We start from the raw sequence: 22500 nt of genomic DNA, 5'->3' as shown, positions 1-22500 counted from the left end.
ACAACACATTGGTCAGGCTGAGGAAGGGGCCGTTTCTGAATTAGGGAATATCACTGTCCCTTTAGACAGCATTACGTCATGAAGATCTTTTGGTGGGACCTGTGTACTTATGGGTGTAAAGATGTTTTGTGTGCATAGCATTGCGATGACACTTATATCAAGATCACATCGGGTGTTGCTTTCTCTCTGCAACCACTCCCTGCCTTCCTGAAAATATCTTCTGACAAATAAACAGAAATTTGGCTCCACTGCAGCTAACATGCAGTGACCAAGTGACGGTACATAAAATGCTGCCACCTGCTGTTCAGTTTGTTGTGGTGCAGCGAATAGGAAGGAAACAAGACTTGACTTCCTGAAACTGTGATGCTGTAAATGTTAAAATGCTTTTATGTTGAATTAAGTAGAATTAATATTGCATTACTTTTGTTTCTGTTCTGAGATGCTTCTGTTGGATTTATTCAGTATATGTTGCAAAAAAAAACAGATATGTCAGGTCTACATATCGCCATTTTCTGTGTAATATGTGTGGATGAAAAGATCTCAACAGATGGTACACATTTTGCAGCAGGCAACCCTTGAATTTAGAGTCTGAGAGGTGCAATCACGATTTCTACCACTAGGTGGAGAAATAGTACTATATTGTAAGCAGCGAAAGAGAAGTCAGCATACCCACACAAGTCCCTGTCCCCTACATTAGTTTTTAGTATTCAAAACATTTAGTTTAAGATGTTTAATTTGATGTGTATATCCCAATTGGTGCCTTTCGAAATGTTTGTGTAGTTTGTGTTTTTTGTCACATGAAAGCCAAACACATCTTTATGTCATGTTAAATGTTGCAGTGCCCAACCCCACCCCCCACGCACACACACACCTGTGAACAGACACACCCCCATATCCACCCTCTCTCTCTCTCTCTCTCTCACTCTCTCTCTCTCTTTCTCTTTCAAACCCCTGCACACAACACATAGCCACACAATGATATGAGCTGCTACGGTGTGCTCAGTGAAAGTGATTTGGTGTTAATTTATGCTTTCCCTTTTCTCTTGTTTTTCGATGCACCCTGCTCAGCTCTCCACCTCAATACTCCCTTTCTCCAAATGACCATCGCAATTACAATGTGCATTTTAGTGGTTTAGTAATTGCAGCCTCGTAAGCCTTTTTATAGTAAAAACAAAATCACGCTTTTTTTGCATAGTTTAACTGACAAGAAAACGTTACTTTATTTGGGTGATAGTACTGCTATTACACGAGTTTCTCGGTCAAATATAAGGTTGAATGTATCTAAGAATGTATCTATTTTGGTCTAAATAAACGCGTCAAATAGAATGTATTAATTGCTGTGGTAAAATCCTCAAATGCAGCGGGAACCCTGTGTAAAAATAGAAAATGTAAACTGACTATCTCACCCACTAACACAACTTTAGTTTTGAAGCGCTGTGATTGGTGGAAAAGACTGTCTATCACCTTTCGTCTTGAGCAGGTTGGTAGAGTGGAGGGGCTAATCTGGGTTTACAGAGATTGCATTTTTGCCTGGCTACAAATCTCTGGCCCTGCCCATTCCATGCGCTCAATGAATCTGCGGGGTTCAGTAGGTGGCTGCCGCAGGACTTAGCGCATCGCATGCAGACATACGAGATCTGTACGCCAACCGCTTTAACAGCTGTATCCCATACTGGAGCCATCAATGGACGTGGATCTGTGATTTAAAACTGCACCGTTCCAGCGCAGTCCCCGGGACGCAAGGCGAGACACAGCATTCCGTTAGGCCGGTGGGTGTTGGTCTCCGACAGAAGAGATGGGCACGGTGCTTTCGATCTCCCCCACCTCAAGGAAAGGGGGTATTCTGGATGAGAAGCCCGACGCGGGACATGCGGCTAGTGGAAAGACCGAGAAAAGCCTAAAGCGTCATTCGGTATTGATATCAGCCCTGACGTGGAAGCGCCTTGTCGCCGCTTCGGCAAAGAAGAAGAGTGCCAAGAAAGTGAACCCGAACCCACCCATCTCTCAGGCCAACAACCCAGTGGACCAGCTGAACAGCGAAAATCTCAAGAAATCTCAGCAATCGGGGTCGGAGCGCAAAGCATCCAAGCCTGGACCACTCGCCGTGCCTGTTCCTACGGTGCCCGATCAAAGCCGTCGCAGCAATCAAACACAGACCGTCCAGCAAAATGCCAAGCAGCTGATCGCGGTCCAAAAGCAGCCCAGCAGTCGTTCACTCATCTCTCCCAGGAGGGTCATTGTCCAGGCATCCACCGGGGAGCTGCTTCGTTGTCTGAGCGAGTTTATGTGCCGACGGTGCTACAAATTAAAAGAGCTCAGTCCGAACGAGATTATCTTGTGGTTCCGAAACGTGGACCGCTCTCTGCTGATCCAGGGGTGGCAGGACCAAGGTTTCATCACACCTGCCAACCTGGTGTTCGTCTATATGCTTTGCAGAGAGGCTGTGACGGAGGACATCTCCACTGAATATGAGCTGCAAGCCACCTTTCTCACTTGCCTCTACCTGGCTTACTCCTACATGGGCAACGAAATCTCCTACCCGCTCAAGCCTTTCCTGGTGGAAACCAACAAGGAGGTGTTTTGGGAGCGGTCGCTGCGGGTGATTGACAAAATGAGTGCCAAAATGCTGCAGATCAACTCTGACCCGCACTTCTTCACTGAGGTGTTTCAGGACCTGAAAAACGAGGGGGGGTCCAAGGACAATAACGGGAAATGGACAAATAACCTGGACCGTTAAGGTTAACATCACCCAGGGAAGAGAGAGAGAAAGAGAGAAGCTATTTGATACCTCTCCGAACCCGTCCTTTGAGGGTGGATTGAATGTAAGCACCGGCAGCTGACTGTGGGGGTGCTACGCACCAGCCGGTCTGAGAAGAGGGAACTAGGGGGCCCGCTTCACCCCCGAGAGATTCTCTCCATGTTGTTACATGTGTATAATAAAGAACCACGGTGATCCTGTGAATGTCAGACCACCAGAAGCTCGGGGGTTTAGGGGGATAGCGCTACTGTACTCTTTGCATGCTTACAAAGTATTCTACCTGTATCTCCATCGTGGCTTTTTAAAGAAAAAAAACGGCTACCTGGTGCAATGCTTCAAGTTAGGGAAGTGAAGTGTTAGCTAGTATGTCAGTGTTCAGGTAATTTATTTCAGTATTTGTTTCTCGTCGTGGCTTGGGGGACTGCGTTTTGTCGCCGGCTTGGAGCTCTCCAGGGTGCTGGCCTGTGGCATACACAGTACACGTCTACTGTGGCGCCTGAACTGAAGCGCTCTATCTGAACGTTGAATGTACTATTTTTCAACAAAAAAGATTCTTTGCCGTCATATGTGCCAATTGTTATAGTTTAAAGCGTAATGTTTTATAATGTACATTTCAGAAATATATCAGTACAGCCAAATCTTGGCGTGTTGCATTTTATTCTTTCTAACTTTTAGCACACCTACCATGAAAAGGGAACAATTGTGTTGCAGTATGTGCCGCAGTCAGTTATACTGTTGCGTCAGTGTGCTGATAAATATATATATTTTTAATCTAATTCTGAGGTAGAACTATTCATATTTCAACAGCAGCTAACAATCTTATTTTCATGGTATTATGTTCACTTCTTGTCATGCGTGGGGTTAGTTTTTGGATCCTCCCGTCGTTTGGGCCTGCACGTCAGGGCTGTCTTAAATCATATAGGAGCAACAGCGTGCGACAGTGAGGACTGGAATCTTTACGTCATTCTCTTTTGGGCCTGAGAGAATATTGCTGCTCTGGGAAGAAGCGAAAATATCTCAGAAAATGTCCTGGGAGCGATGCTGAACTACTTTACCAACAGGTGAAACTCATTATCAAATGCTGTCCCCTGTAGGATAATAAAATAATTAAGGCACATCAGTGACATGCTTAAATTGGGAGAAATATCCAGCATCTATAACGCCATTCAGCTATTCTCCATAAACATAGCTTAACTTGATATACCTGTTGCATCCACTTCAACAATGCTACATATTGCCATTCCCGAGGAGTGTATAGTTTCTGTGAATGGAGAGAAACTTGTGTCATATTCCACCTCGTTTTGTGACCATGTTGTCCTTGGAACATGAGCGCGCTCTCCCACTGTCGCTGCCCAGGGTGCTGAAAATGAAGTCCAGATGCCTGCACGCGGAGCACACTTGAATCCTCAGTCATCATCGCTATCACTGTAAACCATTTACTATCATAAGTTAATTAATTGTGTCCCGCTGATATTAATGTTAGATTCACGGTAAGCCCGCAGTAGTCTCTTTTGTACATGTGTGTGTTAGCTTACTCTCTGGAGCCAACATGGCAAGATAAGGAAAACAGGTTGATTGAAGTAGACAACTTAAACATAGTGCAGATACCTTAGGCTATAGGCTATGTGTTTTTGTCAAATGGTCAAATATGTATGAAGTCTATAATATCCATGGGCCACCTAACACATAGGCCTACAGAGCAGTTGTCATGCGGTCGATATGTAAGTATATAACACAGCATATAAACATCAGTGGGCACAGCTATTCAAATGAACTTTAAAAATGAAAAAAAAAAATGATTAGCTGAAACTCGTGTTTTCAAAGTTGCAGTGGTTTAGTGCGGATGCTAGGCTACTATAAAATGGCCTCAGGGAAAGGATGACTCACTGGTGGGGAGTAAGAAGCTGTTGGCTTGAATCAAGAGAGCACACAGAATTTGTGAATAAAGCACGTGGTTCGGCTGTTCGCTCAGTTGATTGGCTGGAATTTGGTGCAGTCTGATGGAAGTGTCGCCGTGACGGAGGGCTGCGCAGCGCCGACCGCGCGCTGGGCCCTAGAAATTCATATTCCATGACTGCGAGCCGCACGGCATTCCGCCAGTCGCTATAGCAACGGTGGATGGAGGGTGCATGAGCTGGTTTGTACGGGGGTATTTTGGAGCGCTGCAGAGGCGCGCATGCTGGTAGGCTAGACTTCGCAATGAATAGACATGACACCGCAAGCAGATGTTTAAAGTACCCACGTCGAAGAACTTAAAACATCTTTTCCTCATTAGCCTAATTCACTTGTGACAGCTGAAATACTTTTTCTAAAACTCAACACAGAGCCCCAACCTACAGGCGTAATAATGCCCCAACAATAATACAAATTAAGTATTCAAAGACATCGATGACAGTGAATGAGGACATACAGGTCAATAAGTGACAAAAATCAGTTTTTGATATAGGCTACCACACGGATAGTGTTTGTAACTGATCCGGTTGCCCTTAGCTCATCATTAGGTAAGTCGGTTATATAATTTCACACCGCATTCATCCTGTAGCATAATCGGTGGGAGTGTGGGCTACCTCACCGCAGAAACCGCAAGAATGTAAGTTGTCATGGAGACGACACGGGACCAGACAGCGGCAGAGAGAAGTCAGGGAGAGCGCAAGCAAAGGCAGGTGGAAACATCAATAATTAAGCATAAATCACGTTGGCTCCCTATTTTTAGACTTTTACATTTAAGGTCTGTCCCGAATAACGCAGTGCTCAGCTGTATCACTTAATCAGAATCATAGTGTCTTGCATGGCAGAGTGTTTTTTGAGTCTAAACTACTTCACTGTTTATTTAGAGGACTTAGGATTTAAAGGACCTACTTGAAGGCATATCTAATTTAGGAATAAACCTTCTCCGGGTAGGTGTATGGCACACGTAAACACACACACACACACACACACACACACACACACACACACACACACACACACACACACACACACACACACACACACACAGAAGCACACATTGGTTCATCCTATATGTCCTGCAGGACAGACTTTAACTGTGTACTGAACTCACGCATGTCTACCACATGGTCTACTCAGACAAGCCTCCAGACTGTAAAAAATGTTGATCAGTTTGACTGAAGAGAGCCACACTGTCAATGTCTTATTGATCAGTTTGATTGGTGAGAGCCACAGTGACAGTGCTGTCTACATCCCGCTGGTGACCCCAGTGAAGAAGACCCCGAGGAGAAGCTTTTAGCCGTCTACGACTACTCCGCAGCACACGTAAATCTATGACTGTTTTCATTACTTAAAGCAGCATTAAGTAGTTCTGTTCCAAAACTAGCAAGCTAACTACCTAAAAGGCATGCAAAAACCTAGCAAGCACAACCAACAGCCCAGTTGGCACTGACATAAGCTTGCTAACACACTAACTGGTGTCTTTTGGCAGTATAGCTGGCAATGCCACGCTATGTAAGCTTTTCTTCCATTTTTGCCCGGAACCCAAAAGTATTTAGTGCATGTCCTGGATGGCTTGTGGGAAAAACACAGGTGTTTTTCTGTCCTTCACATGACCATATGCTATCAAAATGAATTTGAGGATGGTACCAAAACTAGTTGCCTATTAAACCATACCTGAAAAGTGTCAAATCATTGCATAGTGTTGCTGTAAGTTACGAAGCGTTGGGGAAACCAACAGGGGCAGCACACTGGAGCTGCAAAAAAAAAAAACTGTTATGGTGACATTTGCACGATCGGTCTTCTATCGCTCATTTACACGTCACATCAATGATATCATGTCACCGTGTAGGTCAATAACCATCATCGACGTGGGTGCCCTGATTCCCATTTGTGAGCTACGCTACTGCCTGGAAAGGTCTACCAATGTGAAGCATGAGATGGGGAGGGGGGCAGGGGTATGTTGACCTCAAGTTTCCCCATGGGAGCCAGAGTTAGGGGTAGCGGGAGATTCTGTCCGAAAGCACACCTCTAATTTTGTACAGTAGGCTACTAATGCAATTGGTAAAATTTGTCACAAATTCCACCAAATAAACCACAGTTCATGCATAATATTGTAGATATGTAGTTATGAACCAGCTACCTGGTTTCACACACATATTGTTGTATTTATTCTGGTTTGTGCAAAAATGTTAAGAATAATATCAACCCAGTCTGCACACAATTTTGTAGGCAGGGGGTTGGGTGGCGCTGAAGAGGAGGTTCACCCACGGCGCCACACAAACTAGAACCAACACTGCTCCACATGCATAATGAAATTTAATCTGAGACAGGTTAAAACCTCACATGCCAATACCTCTTTACTGTAACTCACAGGCCAGCAAAGGGTTGTAAATATGGAGGTCTCAATCTGTAGTCCCCAGACAGATAAAATAGCTACAGGCACTTTATGTAATGAACAGTGTCACTTCCCCACAAGTCAGTCGCTGGAGATGGATACACTAATCAGATATCACTCAGCCCCTGTCATATCCCCGGATCCCGCGTGACCTTTCATGTCCTTACGTACCCTTGCTAATATGAGTTACAGTAAAGTTAAAACATAATCCCTAGATTATCACGTCTTTATCATCATAATTGTTATCATCATATCTTATGTTGTTAGCTCCATATTGTTAATACCATCAGATTTAGGGGTTGTCTTTTTAATCAATGTGTGTGTGTTTGGTACCTAAACAGATCCTTTGATCCTATTCCCAAAAATCAAGGCACTCATGATCGGACACACACACACACACACGTATACATCCACACAAATACTTATACACACACATGCACACACTCAAAAACACAACATGTACACACACAAACACACACACACACACACCACACACACACACACAGACACACACAGACACACACACACACACACACACACACACACACACACACACACACACAAACACACAGTGATTTTGTCTGACTCATTGCGTCTGGCCTCTATTCAAGCCTAAATAGTCTTTGCATTGTACCGTCTGGTGTGTCATAATCATGATTCACCCTATGTAGGCAGGACAGACTTTAACAGAGTGTACTGAACTCATGTTGATCAGTTTGATTGGAGACCCACACTGTCAATGTCTTATTGATCAGTTTGATTGGAGAGTGCCACACTGTCTGGTTCTTATTGATCCTTACGTGCCTAATGAGGCACATTTATGTTGAGTGACAGATTGCATGAAACTTTTGCTGAACACAAACTTTTCGTCATGCAGCTGCACAAAACAATGGTGTGCACGCCTAACCAAAAAGTAATTTATACATTAAAGGATCATTGAAATGTATTACGTAATAGATAATCTGGCTGATGTTTGTGGTGGAACAAAGCAACAAAAACAACATCATTTTTAGCGAAGCATTGTGTCAGATTTGCAGAATTACAGGAAGTGGTAATTTACTAGCAAGTCAAAAGACTGGAACACAGGTGACTATTTATTCTTTGAATCATCATCATGAATACGCATTTTATTCATCTTTAAGCTTTGAGCTGAGGAAAAAAGTTTTTGTAGATAACTATGACCTCAGAGCTACAGGTAAAGAGGAGGAGAATGGGGAGAAGCTGGAATTCTTTGCTACGCCAGACCGCGTGACGTGGTGGACAAATAAGGATGGTTTAAATCTCCTGGAATGGGGAAGTAGGATGAGCGACGGCTGTTAATCACAACAATGGGCTCCTCCCGAGCTTTGTTTAGGAAAATGATCCTCTAATGCGTCATTAAGCCATCTTAGCAACTATTAAACTCCAAGCTTTAGTATAATCCCTGTGTCTGAGTCGCTCTGCTCATCTGTAGAGATACGGACAGGACCAGTAATTAGGTAAGAGGGCAGGGACGGGACCAGTAATTAGGTAAAAGGTAAGATAAGGGTTTGACATGGCTAGATTGAATGTTGACACTGTAAATGCTGGGGTAGTAGAATTGGAGATAGTTGCAGGTGTGCTATTATTGTTATCTAAACAATGCCCTGAAACTCCGTGCACAACTGGCCCATATGCAGAGACTCGGCCAGCCTGTGTGATATAAAGTGGTCCTGAAGGGTCCTTTTTACCTCTATCTATTTTTAAACACAGCTATATGTGGGGCTTTGCAGTGGATGACGTTATGGCTATTTTCTGCATTGGCTATTATGGTAGGCTAATCTGTCCTCTGAGATTACTCCAGTCATGCAGCAGCCCCATGGCCGTACCCTGCATTGAGAAGCGGTAGGGCTAATCCATGGGGAGAATGAAAGGAGTTGTGGATCATCCAAGGGAAAGTCCCTCCCTCTGGACTGCTGTGGAATCCCCTATAATCCCTACGAGTGTCTGCAGGTGGGAGACGTAGACACAGCTCTGGAGGTGTGAGTAACAGTGTGATTTAACAGAAGGAGAATGTTTACATTTTGAAGTTTACACCTTTGAAGTTTTGTGTCAAAGTGAGATCACAAAGATCACACGTATTGCTCAGTTCTAAAATTCTAGCAAAGATGTATTTTTTAAATCAAGAATAGAGTATGTTACGTAATTTTTAGGATAAACGTTACACATGAAAGTGCAAAGATATATACATAAGTTAAGACATTCATCTTCAGGAATGAAAATACTTTCTCAATTAAAAAAAGAAGGTCCTGGATGACAGCATGGTCATAAGTTAATGCAGAAAGTAAATTGTTGTTGGCCGTTATCTAGCCTCTCTAATCAACACTTCATAAATAACCACTTTATGAAATCTCTCTAAAAGGGGTTTCTCAGGAAATTGTACCAATAGGGACTGTGGCATTGTACCTCAGATAGTTACTTTAGGTAAGGTGTACAGTCAACACTGAAATAGGTCATGGATAGAGAGATGAGATGGAGCCCGCTAGGTTTTCAGCTTCATGAGCCTTCTGCAAGGTTCATCTACGTTTCAGTGTTAACACACAAATTGCTATTTTAAAATAATTTCCCAGAACACCTCAATGCCAGATAACCTAGAAATACATACATATTTACCTAATGGGTGCAAATGGCAGTTTGTTGACAGATAACCCGGCTCTGCATATTTAGCGTTATTTCTTATTCAGCAGCTGAATACATTCCTAAATCCACGGAGGCGACTCACGACAAAAACAATCCGCCCACACGCAAGTTAGGTAATACGAGTAGGGGGTGTTTTTTCTTCCCTGACAAGTCATGCTCCAGCAGCCCAAGGGTGGATGCTAAATGAAACCAATACAACACAAAAACAAACTGCAAATGTGTTGTCGTAGGTGGAGATTGCGACAGGGGTAGGGGTGTATGCAGTATTTTGTGCCATGATTGGTAAATCACTTAATATCACAAGATTGCTATTTCATTATTGCATTTCTACAGTCTACATGAAGCTAGAAACAGTCTGGGATTCTCAGCACTTGCCCTGGACATGGTCCGGTGAAATCACTAGTTCATGATGCTGTAGAATATTCTACTATATACAACACTTTATGTTCACAATATTGTTTTTAAAAGGAATGAACTCAGTGATTGAGTGACTGAGTTGATTAATTGACTTAAGTGAGTGAGTATTTTTCGTACACATTCTGCTTATATGTTCCATTTGTCTGTGCTCTTCTTATTTTGTAAAACCCAGTTGTGCAGAAATGTTCAGAGTTTTCTTCAGGGTTTTATGTGTAAGGCTCAAGTACTTGTTTTGATTTAAATGTCTGTGTGACTGTCTCGCCTCAAATTGTTCTATTGAACACTGGAATTCAATAGAAAGACCTTGGCCAGATCAAGACTAGATAATTCTCAATCAGTAGCTCTATGGGTCCTACCATCCTAACAGGAGTCTCTGCAGATTTTTCTGGTCAAAGTTCAGTCGTCCTTGAAGCAGCAGTAGAACATTTTGTCTAGAACTAGTGAGCAAAGCAGGTGATAGCCAGCAAATGTGGCAGTGGCCAGAAAAGGCATATTTCAAAGCCGAGTGAATAGCTTTGAAAAGAACAACAGGTCTGTTTATCAGTTCTTGTCATGACCATATGACAACAAAAGTGTGTGCATGTAAACTAGTTATCTACCAAAACATACCTTGTAAAAAACCTGCACAAGGTCCCTTTAAAATAAGTATAGATCAAATTTGATTTCATGATAGCCAGTGATGATTAGAGAAGGATCAATATGACTTGATGAGGACTTATGGTCCCCGAGGGTTGGCCAAGGTGTATGTGTGCCTCTGTGTGTTAGTGAGAGTGTGAGAGAGTGTGTGGGGGTGAGAGAACGAGAGAGATGCTCATTCTCATGTGCTGAGTCTCCTTTTGACACTGAAAATGTCTGTGCATACAGTATATCTGTGTGTGTGTGTGTGTGTGTGTGTGTGCGCGCGCGTGTGTGTGTGTTTGTGTGTGTGTGCAATTGAATATGGGGGTGTTTTCATGTCAGTGTGTGTATGTGCTTGTATGAGTGTGTGATTGTGCATGTGTGGGTGGTTGCATGTCAGTGTGTGTGTGTGTTTCTGTGCAAGTGTGAAAGCATTTTCATTCTGCCAGTGACTCACACTCCTGGCCTCATGCATATTCACACACTGTGATCCTGGAGTATGTGTGTGTGCGTGTGTGTGTGTGTGTGGGGGGGGGGGGGGGGGGGGAAGGTCTTTGTTTGTGTGTGTGCACGCGCATGTGCAGGATGTGAAAGGGTTTGTCCACACCCCCCCCCCCCCCCCCCCCCCCAACACAGCAGTTTACAGAGATTAAAGTCGTTTTCCTCCCACCTTGCAAAAACCCTTCCAGACTCAGTGCTCATGTAATCTGTCCAAGCCCACGCATATGACAGACGCATATGCAATTGACAAACAGTCTTTCCAATACCACTGCGTCACCTCAGGACAAGCATTCACATACACAGGTGAGGTGCCAGCTGAGGTACTTATAAAGGAAGCCATTCACTTATACATTACTTTAAAATTTGACGTGGCCCTTCTAAAGTAAATCCCTTTCTGTTGGAATGTGCCACATAGTATGTGGTTCAGAAGTCTGAACTTGAATTTGAAGCTGAACCTGAACCTGAACAGTAACTGGAACTGGAATCAGAATCGGAATCAGAATCAGAATCAGAATCAGAATCAGAATCAGAATCAGAATGAAAAACAGAACCTAAACCTAAATCTTATCCTGAACCTGAAGCTAAACTTGTGCCTTAACAGGCAAGGGGTAAACCCCCTCACTGAATATAAATGACATGTGGCATGTGTCGACCTTCTGGCTCTTGTGTTCTCGTCGGTGTGGCTCATGTCTCTGGGCTCTGACCAGCAAACAAACAGACAGACAGACGGAGTTGAAAATCATTCATATCTCTCCATCCCTGCCACTGCCTTCTGAGAAAGAGAGAGAGATAGCAAGAGATGGAGTTGCCATGGCAGCCAGCAGAGGCAGTGGGTAAGTATGGAGATAAGTGGTAGGAAGGGGGGGGGGGGGGGGGGGGGGGGGTGGCGAGGGAGGGAGTGTGAGATGTCTGGGAACAGAATGCTGAGATGGAAAGAACAGAACATATTGCATTAAGAAGCGAACACTGGAGACAGAGCTGAAAAGCTCCTGTGGAACAATGTGTGTGCGTGGGAGAGAGAGACACACACACACACACACACTGAGAGAGAGAGAGAGAGAGAGAGAGAGAGAGAGAGAGAGGAGAGAGAGAGAGAGAGAGAGAGAGAGAGAGAGAGAGAGAGAGAGTCAGAGGCTGTATGTGTGTTATGGGTGGATGCGGGTATGTGTTATTTCTGTATGTGTGAGGATCAGATGGTAAAAGATCACACAGAAGATACCTACCATACAGACTTGCATAGATAGATAGATAGGTAGATAGATAGATAGATAGATAGATAGATAGATAGATAGATAGATAGATAGATAGATAGAGCTTTATTTGCATGGCAGGAATGTAATCAAAATGGAGAAGTTAGCTATTATTGAAGAATGTGATCAAAGGAAAATAAATAAAAATAAAAAAATGTCTATCAACAGGTGAATGAAGACCTTTCACACATACAATAGGTCTGCTCAAAACAACAAAATAAATACTGCACTCCCACGCAAATGTATATTTAAATACTGGAAGCTAGAAAAAGCATCACACAAAAAGCATGGTGTACCAAGGCCTATGTACTTCACGGTTAAAGTGGTGTTGACAAAGGAACAGTGCGCCTCCCAGCGTCGTAATTTGCATAGCAACAGTCGTGCGGCACCCACTGAAGCGCTGCCAAGATGCTCGGTAACAGCTGGAACCTTGGAATATTTATTAATTGAATATGTTAAAACTGAACTGAACGGAGGAATACATTGCATGATATGGCTTACATGATTGACAAGGGTGTTTTTTTCTGTCAAGAGGACTAAAATGATGAGTGTTTCAGCAGGCTTTGTTGTTTTTGCCTTGCGACTGATACGGTTTCCTTCTGCCATAAAACAATACAATTATTTGTTTAAATTTGGTTTTAATAAAACTTTTATGTTTAATAAAAATTCACCTTTGTATTCTACAGGAGAAACGTTTTGTCAACTGAACAGTGCAATCACCGACAGCAGAGAGCGCAAGAGTAGCGTTTTCCCGTGCAGAATGCGTGTTTTATTGTGGATTCATTGCTTGAGCTTAGCATTTCTGAAACGTATCAGGAGTATCCTAATTCGTTAAACTCCTCTCCTAACCGTAGATTAGATTATCGTCTTTTTATCCTCATCCCCATATTTATCCATATTTGGATCTTCAGATACGTAACGCTAATAGTAATACTTTTTTTTTTTTTTTTTTTTTTTACAAATCCCTGATCTCTTGAACAAACTGTGTAACGCATGTCTCAAATAGTCAATAGTTACAATATATCCTTATTACTGAATTGAAGGAATGCACGGCAGGATTTGTGAAAATGGACAAGGCAATGATGAATTCGTTTAACTATCCGTACTGGTTCCTTATTTGTACATTGTAAATGAGTTCCTGGCGGGTTTTAGCCAAACCTATGGCCCAAAGCTCACACATCACCTTGCAGTAACGGGTCCTTGTCGACGAAGTTCCCAAGACGTCAGGACCCTGGACAGCTAATATAAGAAACCCAGTCTTCTAACAACCTGTACTCGGACAAGTGTTCCCGGGAATGTTCTCCACTAGTCCAAGGGGTCAAAGAGTGAATGCCTGATCTTTACCATAGGTTGAACTTATTTAAGGTAAAATGGCTCGAAGCTTTTTTAAGGAAAAATATCCGAGCCGTGCTATGTAATGGGAATCAAATGCGTTCGTGATCGCTATTATGAGGGTAGGCCTATGTTATTTTTCATATTTTCTCTCAGTCCTCTTCATCATGACATACAGTTGGAAAATCATCGACTAACCTGCCAGAAACATTGTAGGCTTAGGCCAAAGACTGGGTCTGATAATAGCAAGCTGATTTCGTCCAGAGCGGAGCACACAAGGTGAGACAGGCACAGCATGCCCGCAACAAGAAACAGCGGAAACATTAACAGCGGTGATCTCTTGCTCATGTTTATTGAAAATAAAATACAATCCGACAGGAACAATATACATTCTATTCCTAACATGCACAAAATAAAAAAAGTCTTTGTCATTGCGTAATGTGTTTTAAAATGTTCAGGTAACAATGTACTGTTAAATACAAATGCTGTTCAATAAATGCTGCCACTGCCGAGTTTTATCATCTCCAATCATTGCAGTAATATACGAACAGCGATTCTTGCCTTTCTTGCGAAATTGATATGACAGTGCCTGTTAGTTTAGGAGTAAAACTTAAAATAATAATGATACTTTAAAAAAATAATAATAAATAAAAGGCTACAACTTTTTTTGAATGTTATAATTCCCGAAGGCGCATTCAAAGTTAAAGGAATAGCGACAAGCACACTCTTTTTCTGGAGTTTTGAATAAAGATTTTATTGCCTACGTTAACACATGCCATGCCATGCCATGCCATGCTAACAGTGGGTACATAGTAGCCAATGGGGATAAGTTAAAGGCGGGCCTTAGTGCTGCACCCGGCGGATAGACTGCACCTGGTTGGTGTGAGCCTGGGTGCCGTACTCATTATAGTTTCTGAACTCGCCCTGGCGTCTGTCTCTCTCGAGAACGTACTGGTATCCACGGTAACCGGGGAACTGGTAGGCCACCCACCTGGAAAGAGAAAGAAAGAGGGAGACATAAAGAGAGAGAACGAGATAGGTTCACATACCACGCAAAACAATTAAAGTTAAAACAGTTGATGTTTATATATTCAAAAATGTCTCTATGTGTATTTAATAAAGGGTTTAGCCTTATTTGAATTGAAAGCGATAATAGAGTCCAAACGGATGGCAACTTACGCTCCTGAGTTGATCTTCATGGAGGGCACCTCCTTGCTGCACCAGCCCATGGCTTGGAGGGAGGGGTAGTCATCGCACATCTCAAACTTGCGTCCCTGGAAGTCCTGACACTCATACAGAGTCACCTTACTGTCACTGTGGTTCTGCCGAGAAAACAAGCGAGAGCACAGCCACACATCATCACCAGTTCTGAGAGACTTGCAGCATGTTTAAATAGTAAAGTAAGATACTCTTACATGGAAAGTGTCAAGTAAAAAAATACTGTATCTATACTATACTATTTATAAGTATATCAAATGAGCTAATCCTGTTACATTGAACATATAAATAGTCTAAAACAGTTTTGGCATCCAAAATAGGGTACATTAAGATTAAATCATATACTATGGGTTAAAATACAACTGATATGTAGTATTGTGTATTTGACTAGTGTGTGGTGAAATGACCCTTTTATGGGTTGCCATTAAGAAGGAAATGTTGCTCACAGCACACTTGATGGGCCTAAAGGACAGCATGTGCTCGGTACGATAGCTGCTGTTTCCACTCCAGGCCATGTAGCAGGGGTAGTCGCCTTTCTCCAGGATGAACTGCTGTCCCTGGAACTCAGGGTACTCATAACCCACCCAGCTTAGGAAGAAAGGGGAGGAGGGACAGAGGTGATGGTGGTTAATATAATGATGAAATGAATGTCTTTTGCTAAAAAATAAGAGGTCGTAAACTACCATTTTATAACAACCACCTCAAAGTAGGTGCCTCACAAGTCTTAATGGTCCACAACTCACCAACTCTAAAATCCTTTGGAAAAAAGTTGTCATCTTTTTTTTCTCACTCACTCTCTGTCCCTCTCCCACCCTCTCTCTCTCTCATTTTTTTCTCTCTCTGTCTGCTTGGACACTTACGGGCCGCTGTCGACCTTGATGGAGCGGATCTTCTGGAAGTTTCTCTCCATGATGTTGGGGCACTCGAGCGAGAACTCGCAGCGCTTGCCCTGGAAGTTCTCCTCTTCGAAGACAGTGATCCTCCACTGCCCTCTCTGATCCATCATCTGTTGCTGGTTCATGATGGCCACCTAAGTGTTGTCTCTCGCTAGCTGAAAAAAGGTGGCATGAAAAACACGGTCAGTTCTGAGTGCGGAGTACTACTCTATTTTTCAACCTACAGTGTGTACTTGACATGCCTTGGTTAACTTTCATCTACATGAGGACTCAAAGGGGGTCAATTTATATAATAGATATTAAACCTAGTCCTTGACTAAATAGCATTTGGTATGGATGAGGTCCACTGAAAACCAAACCTAGTCTAGCCTTACTCCTATCCTACTACTCCTGTGTGGAGGCCAACTAAGGAGCTGTTTGTTTGTATCCACACGTGAAAGAGAATGTCTTGCTCTTGTGTTTTGAAGGAGATGGGGCAGCACAGGAGCACCAATGATAGCAGGAACAGAATCATGCTCTCATGGCCTTCAGCTTTTGAGGGCAGATATTCCATTACTGTAGGTCATGCAGATGTGCAGCATGTAGCAGGTCCAACTATGTTGAAGTTCACAGGATGTCCATCTCCCATCTCCCATCGGTTTAGTTTTGTTTTTTAAGTTTTTGGTATTTTAGATCTCCCAAATGTGGAAACCAGAAGATGCTTCAACTCATCCTCCTCAAAACAGAGCAAACCAAACTCATCTCCTCTGTTGGCCGGGCCTGGGCCACAGTGCGGTTTGAAAGTGCAGACCCTGCGGGCGTCCTAGCTAGCAATTTTTTTGTTGGTGCGGTTGTTTGCCTCACGGCGTGGTGTTGCGGGTCCATACTTACATGCAGAGATGGGGCGTAATCTATGTCGGCGGTCTGTGCCTAGTGCCGCGCTTATATAGGCGCCGTCGCCTTGGTAACTGCAGAATCCGCAGCAGCTCTGCAGGCTCAGCAGCCCGCGTCAATGAAGCTCTAAGTCCTGCCATTGTCTACACCAGGCTTAGATCCTCTGACTCATCAAAAACAGACACCCCCCCCTCCCTTCTGCCCCCATCCCTTGCTCTTTGCCCCCAGTGTGTACTAGGCCTGCGAGCTGACTGACAGCGAGCCCTCACAATGGCCGCCGCCTCTGATTGGCTGTTGAAGACAAAAGGGGAATTGTGGGAGATTAACCTGGAACATAGGACGGCCTACCACTGAGGCCTTTCCCCACCTCTATCCCTCCCTCCATGTTTTTTTCATCCTTTCCACGTCTTTGTGTTCAGGTATACAGTTGTAGGTTTTGAAAAAGAGAAATGAAGAAAAAAAGTATTATAGCCCATTGTTTTTAGAAATTAGGAGTGCTTATTTAGTTGTATTCAGGTTTGTTTCAACTAACCAGAAAGGAAGATTTATTAGAAGATTTATTAAACTTGTGACAACCTCTCTGTCATTTCCAACAAATCATCATCAACATAGTTTAGCCATGACCGTGGTATATTATTCAGTGTTTTTAAAAATCTGACTGACATAGGCCAACAAATGCAGCCACAATGAATTAACAATATCTATCCTATTATCCAGTTTTCAGAGCCTCTTAACGTCAGGATATCATGCAACATTGTCAGAGACCATTGCACCACAAAGCCCACCATTCTGTTAGGGCCTGCATTCACTCGCAACATGACTGCTGTCAGGTGATCCTTTCACAGGCTTTGTGGTCCTTTTCTCAGCTTTGCAGATGGGCGATAGCTGGCCGCTTCATGCCTGAAGGTAAACACAGAAACAAAGGAAGGACTCGTTAACCTCTTGCAAAGTGGGAATCACAGAAGCCGCATTGTCCAAGGACAATTCAGGGTAAAGAGTCTAATGCTACAGTGTTGTTTCAAGAGAACCAACTGTGTAATTCTACATGTTTGAAATCGTATCTAGTGACATCTAGTGATGGGATGACTCATTACACCAAACAGCCAGTCTCCAGGTCAGAATGTATAATTTTACTCTAAGATGGCTCTGCATGCACTAACAAAGATATAAAACTTAATTTTAATTAATATGCCTCTCTACATGTTATAATACAACTAAGTATGCTGATGCAGTTATGTGCAGTATGTACAGTTTGTGTACTAAGTGTACTAAGTGTTTGTCATGATTAAACTGTATTTATCCATAGTTTTTTACAGTAACTATGTATGCTCAAAGCGCCTCACTCACACATAGGCAGATGAGCCTGGGGAGAAAGCACATAGGGACAAGTGACTGGAATGAAAGTATGCAAAAGAAGAAAGGATGAAGAAGCTAATGAAAAAGGAAGACAGGAGAACTAGGAGGAAACATACATGACATATTATGATCACACCCTTATAAACACATCCACACACACACACACCCACACACATACAAACATACATACATACATACACACACACACACACACACGTAGACGTACATAATAAGTTATGTTATTAAGTTACATTATTTTACATTAATTATAACAGCGTAACTCGTCATGTGGAACCTATTACATTATAAAAGTGACCTTCCCAACTCTGGTACAGTAGTAGACATATATTGTCCATGCACACATACATACAGTACATGCTGAAACTAACTCTAGTATTATTCAAAATGGGGTTCTGCTTAGTTCCCAGAATCCTGTACACTTTCTTAGTTTGGTAGGGACGCAGGAAACTTAGTAAGGTAGGGACGCAGGAAACTTAGTTAATGAAAAGATACATATGGAAATGTTTCCCATATGCAAATCAGAGGAGAGGTGCTGGTCAAAGGTGAGCCGACACTCTTTACTGTAACAGGACATCCGTGAACACTATATGATTTGACTACCTTACCCTACCTTAAGTTAAAGCATTTTTGATGTGAATGTCTACAGGGCATTATACAGCCATCTTAACAGTAAAATAGCTTAATTTGATACCCTGCTCTTAGAACAATTCTCATGTTGCTTTGCCATCTAGTAGTGGTGGTGACATGAAGCTACATGCAGCTTTCCAGCCAGATGTGTTGAAAAGTGGTTCATTTCTCGAGGCTTCTCGTGCTTGATGTTCTCGGCACAAGCTTCGAAGTCTCTGTGTCAAGTATGACACCACTACCATCTTGTAATTGGCTGGCAAATGATCTTCTTGAAAGGGTTACAAAATGAAGGTTGTGCCCGGAATTATCCTTGCTGTTAAGCAAGCTGACTATGAATACTGAATTTTAACAGTCACATGGCTAGACAGGTAGTGCTGCATTTGCCCTAACACAAGATACCTGAGTTGTACTGTCTGATAACTTTTGACAGTAATATATATATATATATATATATATATATATATATAGATAGATAGATAGATAGATAGATGGATAGACAGATAGATATACTTTATTTGTTCGTTGGGGGTTAGTAGCAGCACCATCACAACGCGTTTCACCACACCATCACAAAGTCACCAACAGACATACTCATGCTAGTCATACACATATAGATACTCATACTCATACATAGTCAGCAATAGACAAACTGTAAACTGTAAGGGATCACGTTACCAAGTAAGGAAACGGTGTGATGAACAAGGCACACATTATGGGTGACAAGAGGCACACCCTTGCCACCTCATTAAATTACTGTGACGCAGTGGCGGTCCGTCAGGGCCTTCAAGGCCTTCTCTGCTGGCCTAAACATCATCAGAAAATAAATGTAATAAAATAAATTTAATTTTAATATTTTCTTTTCATAAATATGTATTAAATGATTCCCCATAGTCCATTATCTTCATTTCATGCTTCCAGCGTTGTTCATTTATGTTAGAGCTTTCATCCAATCATATTTCCGCTATCATGTGTTGCCACGCTCCTTGAAATCTTCCCCGAGAACAGAAATCTTCCCTGAGGCCTTCAGAATTCACATTGAAGGCCCGTGTACATCTGATTGGCTATCACAACTTGCTGTTTCAGTTCATTTAAGTTGAATGAACTGAAACAGACAGTTGTGACAACCAATCAGATTTCGAGTTGGCGACACTGGGCCTTCTAGAAGGCCCGGAAGATTTCTTTCCTCGCGTTGAACGTGACACGTAAACGTCCTTTGATTGGATACTGAGGCAGACCGGTGCAGTGCTTCAGTGCTCAGTTTAGCTGGCTAAAACGACGTACATCGGTTTCAATGCTTATTCTTCTAGTTGTTTCAATTGGTAAGACTAAATATAATCACATTAACCAACTCAAATAAATTAGTTTACACAAACTTGATAATTCCAGTTTTTGATACAATTACAACGCCATTTTCAAGACGGAACTTTCAAGAAAAACTGGATATCGTGAGGATGGGAAGTTTAATGAAACTGCTTTGCAGGTGGGACAATGCGATGTTACTTGTTAAACTTGTTAAACCTCACATTGAGTCACAAAGGCTACTTTTGGTGGACTTAATAAAACTTTGTAGACTAATCCCTGAAAATTGCCTTTTATTTTTAAGTTGTGACAGTAATATCCAAGCGATCATATAACTTAATGTATTGTTAATACGGGTGTGTTGATTTGAAATGCTCCGGAAATATTAATAAAGTCTGTTGTACTCGACTATGTTAAGGTGATGCAATGCTCACTTATACTGCCTTTCTGTATAAAATATACTGGTTCGAGAGCCATGGCGTCATAATGATGGAATTAGGAGGTGGATTCACTCAGTTTAACATCGTGTAGGACATCGCTGAAGGCCTAGTCGTGAAATGCACGGACCGCCACTGCTGTGACGATATTGCCCCCCTCCTCTCACAAATATTAGATCTAAATTTGTATTTATTCCACAAGCCATTGAGTTTTTTAACAGTTAATACATTACATACATACAATAGGCAAGATGTCTAGAGGATACACACACACACACACACACACACACACACACACACACACACACACACACACACACACACACACACACACACACACACACACACACACACACACACACACACACACACACACCTCCCTGCACATGCCTTGCATGGAAATTTAGACATTAGAGAGAGGGCGGGGGCAATATCGTCAACAGTTCAAAGAGACGGCAAGGGTGTGCCTACTGTCACCCACAATACTGTTTGCCTGGATCATCACTGCCTGTTTCAATGCATGCCTTACTTGGTAGCTTACTTTTTCTGTGCCAAACCAAATCTTTCAATAAAAACACAGTGAAACATTTCAAGCGTTTTGTTGTGAACATTAAACAGTTACAATTTTTTTTAAGTACATGTTTGTTGTGTCTTAGTGCTTATGAGATTAGTCCACAGGTTACATTTCAGCTTATAATAACCCCATTGATAAAGGTATAGGGTTAAAAGACTGCAGCTCTCTGGCAGTGGACATTTACTCAGTTTTAGAAGTGTTAAAGTGTAATTTTAGATTTAGCCCTTAGTTTTAGTGGTGTTTAGGACGAAGGTTTGACCTTTAACACCAGTTTATAATTAGTCAAGAACTGTCCCATGTTCCTCCTCTTCCCCATCACACTGGAGGCTCACCTTGACAGTATCATCTGCATACTTAACAAAGCACCTATTGGGGAAGGTGCTAGTGCAAAAAATGGTCTGTAAAATAAACAAACAAGGTGATAAAACACATCCTTGTCGGAACCAGGCTGTCATTATATCAGAGACTGCCTAGCCTGCTCTGACCTCCTGGATTCTACAGCTAAAAAACAAATCAACAATCCGTGAAATCGAGGCTACATCTATGTCACACGTATGTCATGTCTTGCAAGTCAATAGATGCCACCATATTGCCTCTACAGTACAGTTCATATGATATTTGAAATATGGTTATATGCTATAACTTACGTACGTAAACTTCTCTCCTCCCCATCCTTCAGCCACTCCTCTTTTCATCTTCCTCTCTTCTGGACCCTCTGCAAGGCTGTATGGAGTACAGTTTGGAAGCATTCATTTGGATTTTCAACCTGACCATCACAGTAAACCCGGACAGTTCTACTAACTCATTAACATTATGTATTCAGTACTTAAAACCTGGTATTTAGTTGACCCAACTTAAAATGTATTAGTTTTCTGAGCAAGTGAAGACGTTTTAATAATTATTTGTTTGAGTAAACATTGCCTGATAACTCAATTTCTTTTAGTATCTGACGTCATCAACATCGTTGACAACACCATTGCAAAGCCCTTGTGATGAGAGATGGAGACAGCAGACTTAAGGTAGAGGAGTTGTTTAGTAATCCAGAGGTTGGAAGGTTGCTAGTTTGATTCCCCACTCCTCCTTACCAAGTTTATCAGTGTAAACCCCTAAACTGCTCCTGATCTATAAATGCAAAATTCCTTGTAAATCATTTTGGATAAAAGCGTCTGCTAAATCACAGATGTAAATGTGAATGCAATGGCAACACTGGGAAGGCGGTCGACCAATGACAGTTCTCTCTACAGTAAGAACTTGCGCAAGAAGTTGGAACGTGAGGAAGATACCCTTTCAAAAACTTGTAAGGGCGTAATAACTAGTTTG

At 42.4% G+C, this 22500-nt stretch overlaps 2 protein-coding genes across 2 annotated transcripts; one reads left to right on the top strand and one right to left on the bottom strand.

The window, feature by feature from the left end:
• Positions 1-1795: 1795 nt before the first annotated feature.
• Positions 1796-2737, top strand: cdk5r2a (cyclin dependent kinase 5, regulatory subunit 2a (p39); the record flags this gene model as incomplete). The annotated part of the gene is made up of 1 exon (XM_080834289.1): positions 1796-2737. One exon carries the CDS (start codon positions 1796-1798, stop codon positions 2735-2737), a length of 942 nt encoding a protein of 313 aa, XP_080690415.1.
• An 11985-nt stretch (positions 2738-14722) lies between these two features.
• On the bottom strand, positions 14723-16118 carry LOC308361561 (beta-crystallin A2-like; the record flags this gene model as incomplete). Its single annotated transcript, XM_080833946.1, has 4 exons — positions 14723-14870; positions 15059-15201; positions 15544-15685; positions 15958-16118. 4 exons carry the CDS (start codon positions 16116-16118, stop codon positions 14723-14725), a joined length of 594 nt encoding a protein of 197 aa, XP_080690072.1.
• Positions 16119-22500: the final 6382 nt, after the last annotated feature.

Source organism: Sprattus sprattus (genome assembly GCF_963457725.1).
Source record: "Sprattus sprattus genome assembly, chromosome: 3".
NCBI lineage: Eukaryota > Metazoa > Chordata > Actinopteri > Clupeiformes > Clupeidae > Sprattus > Sprattus sprattus.
The sequence above is the reverse complement of the archived record's forward strand: the minus strand, read 5'-3'. Positions and strand labels throughout refer to the sequence as shown.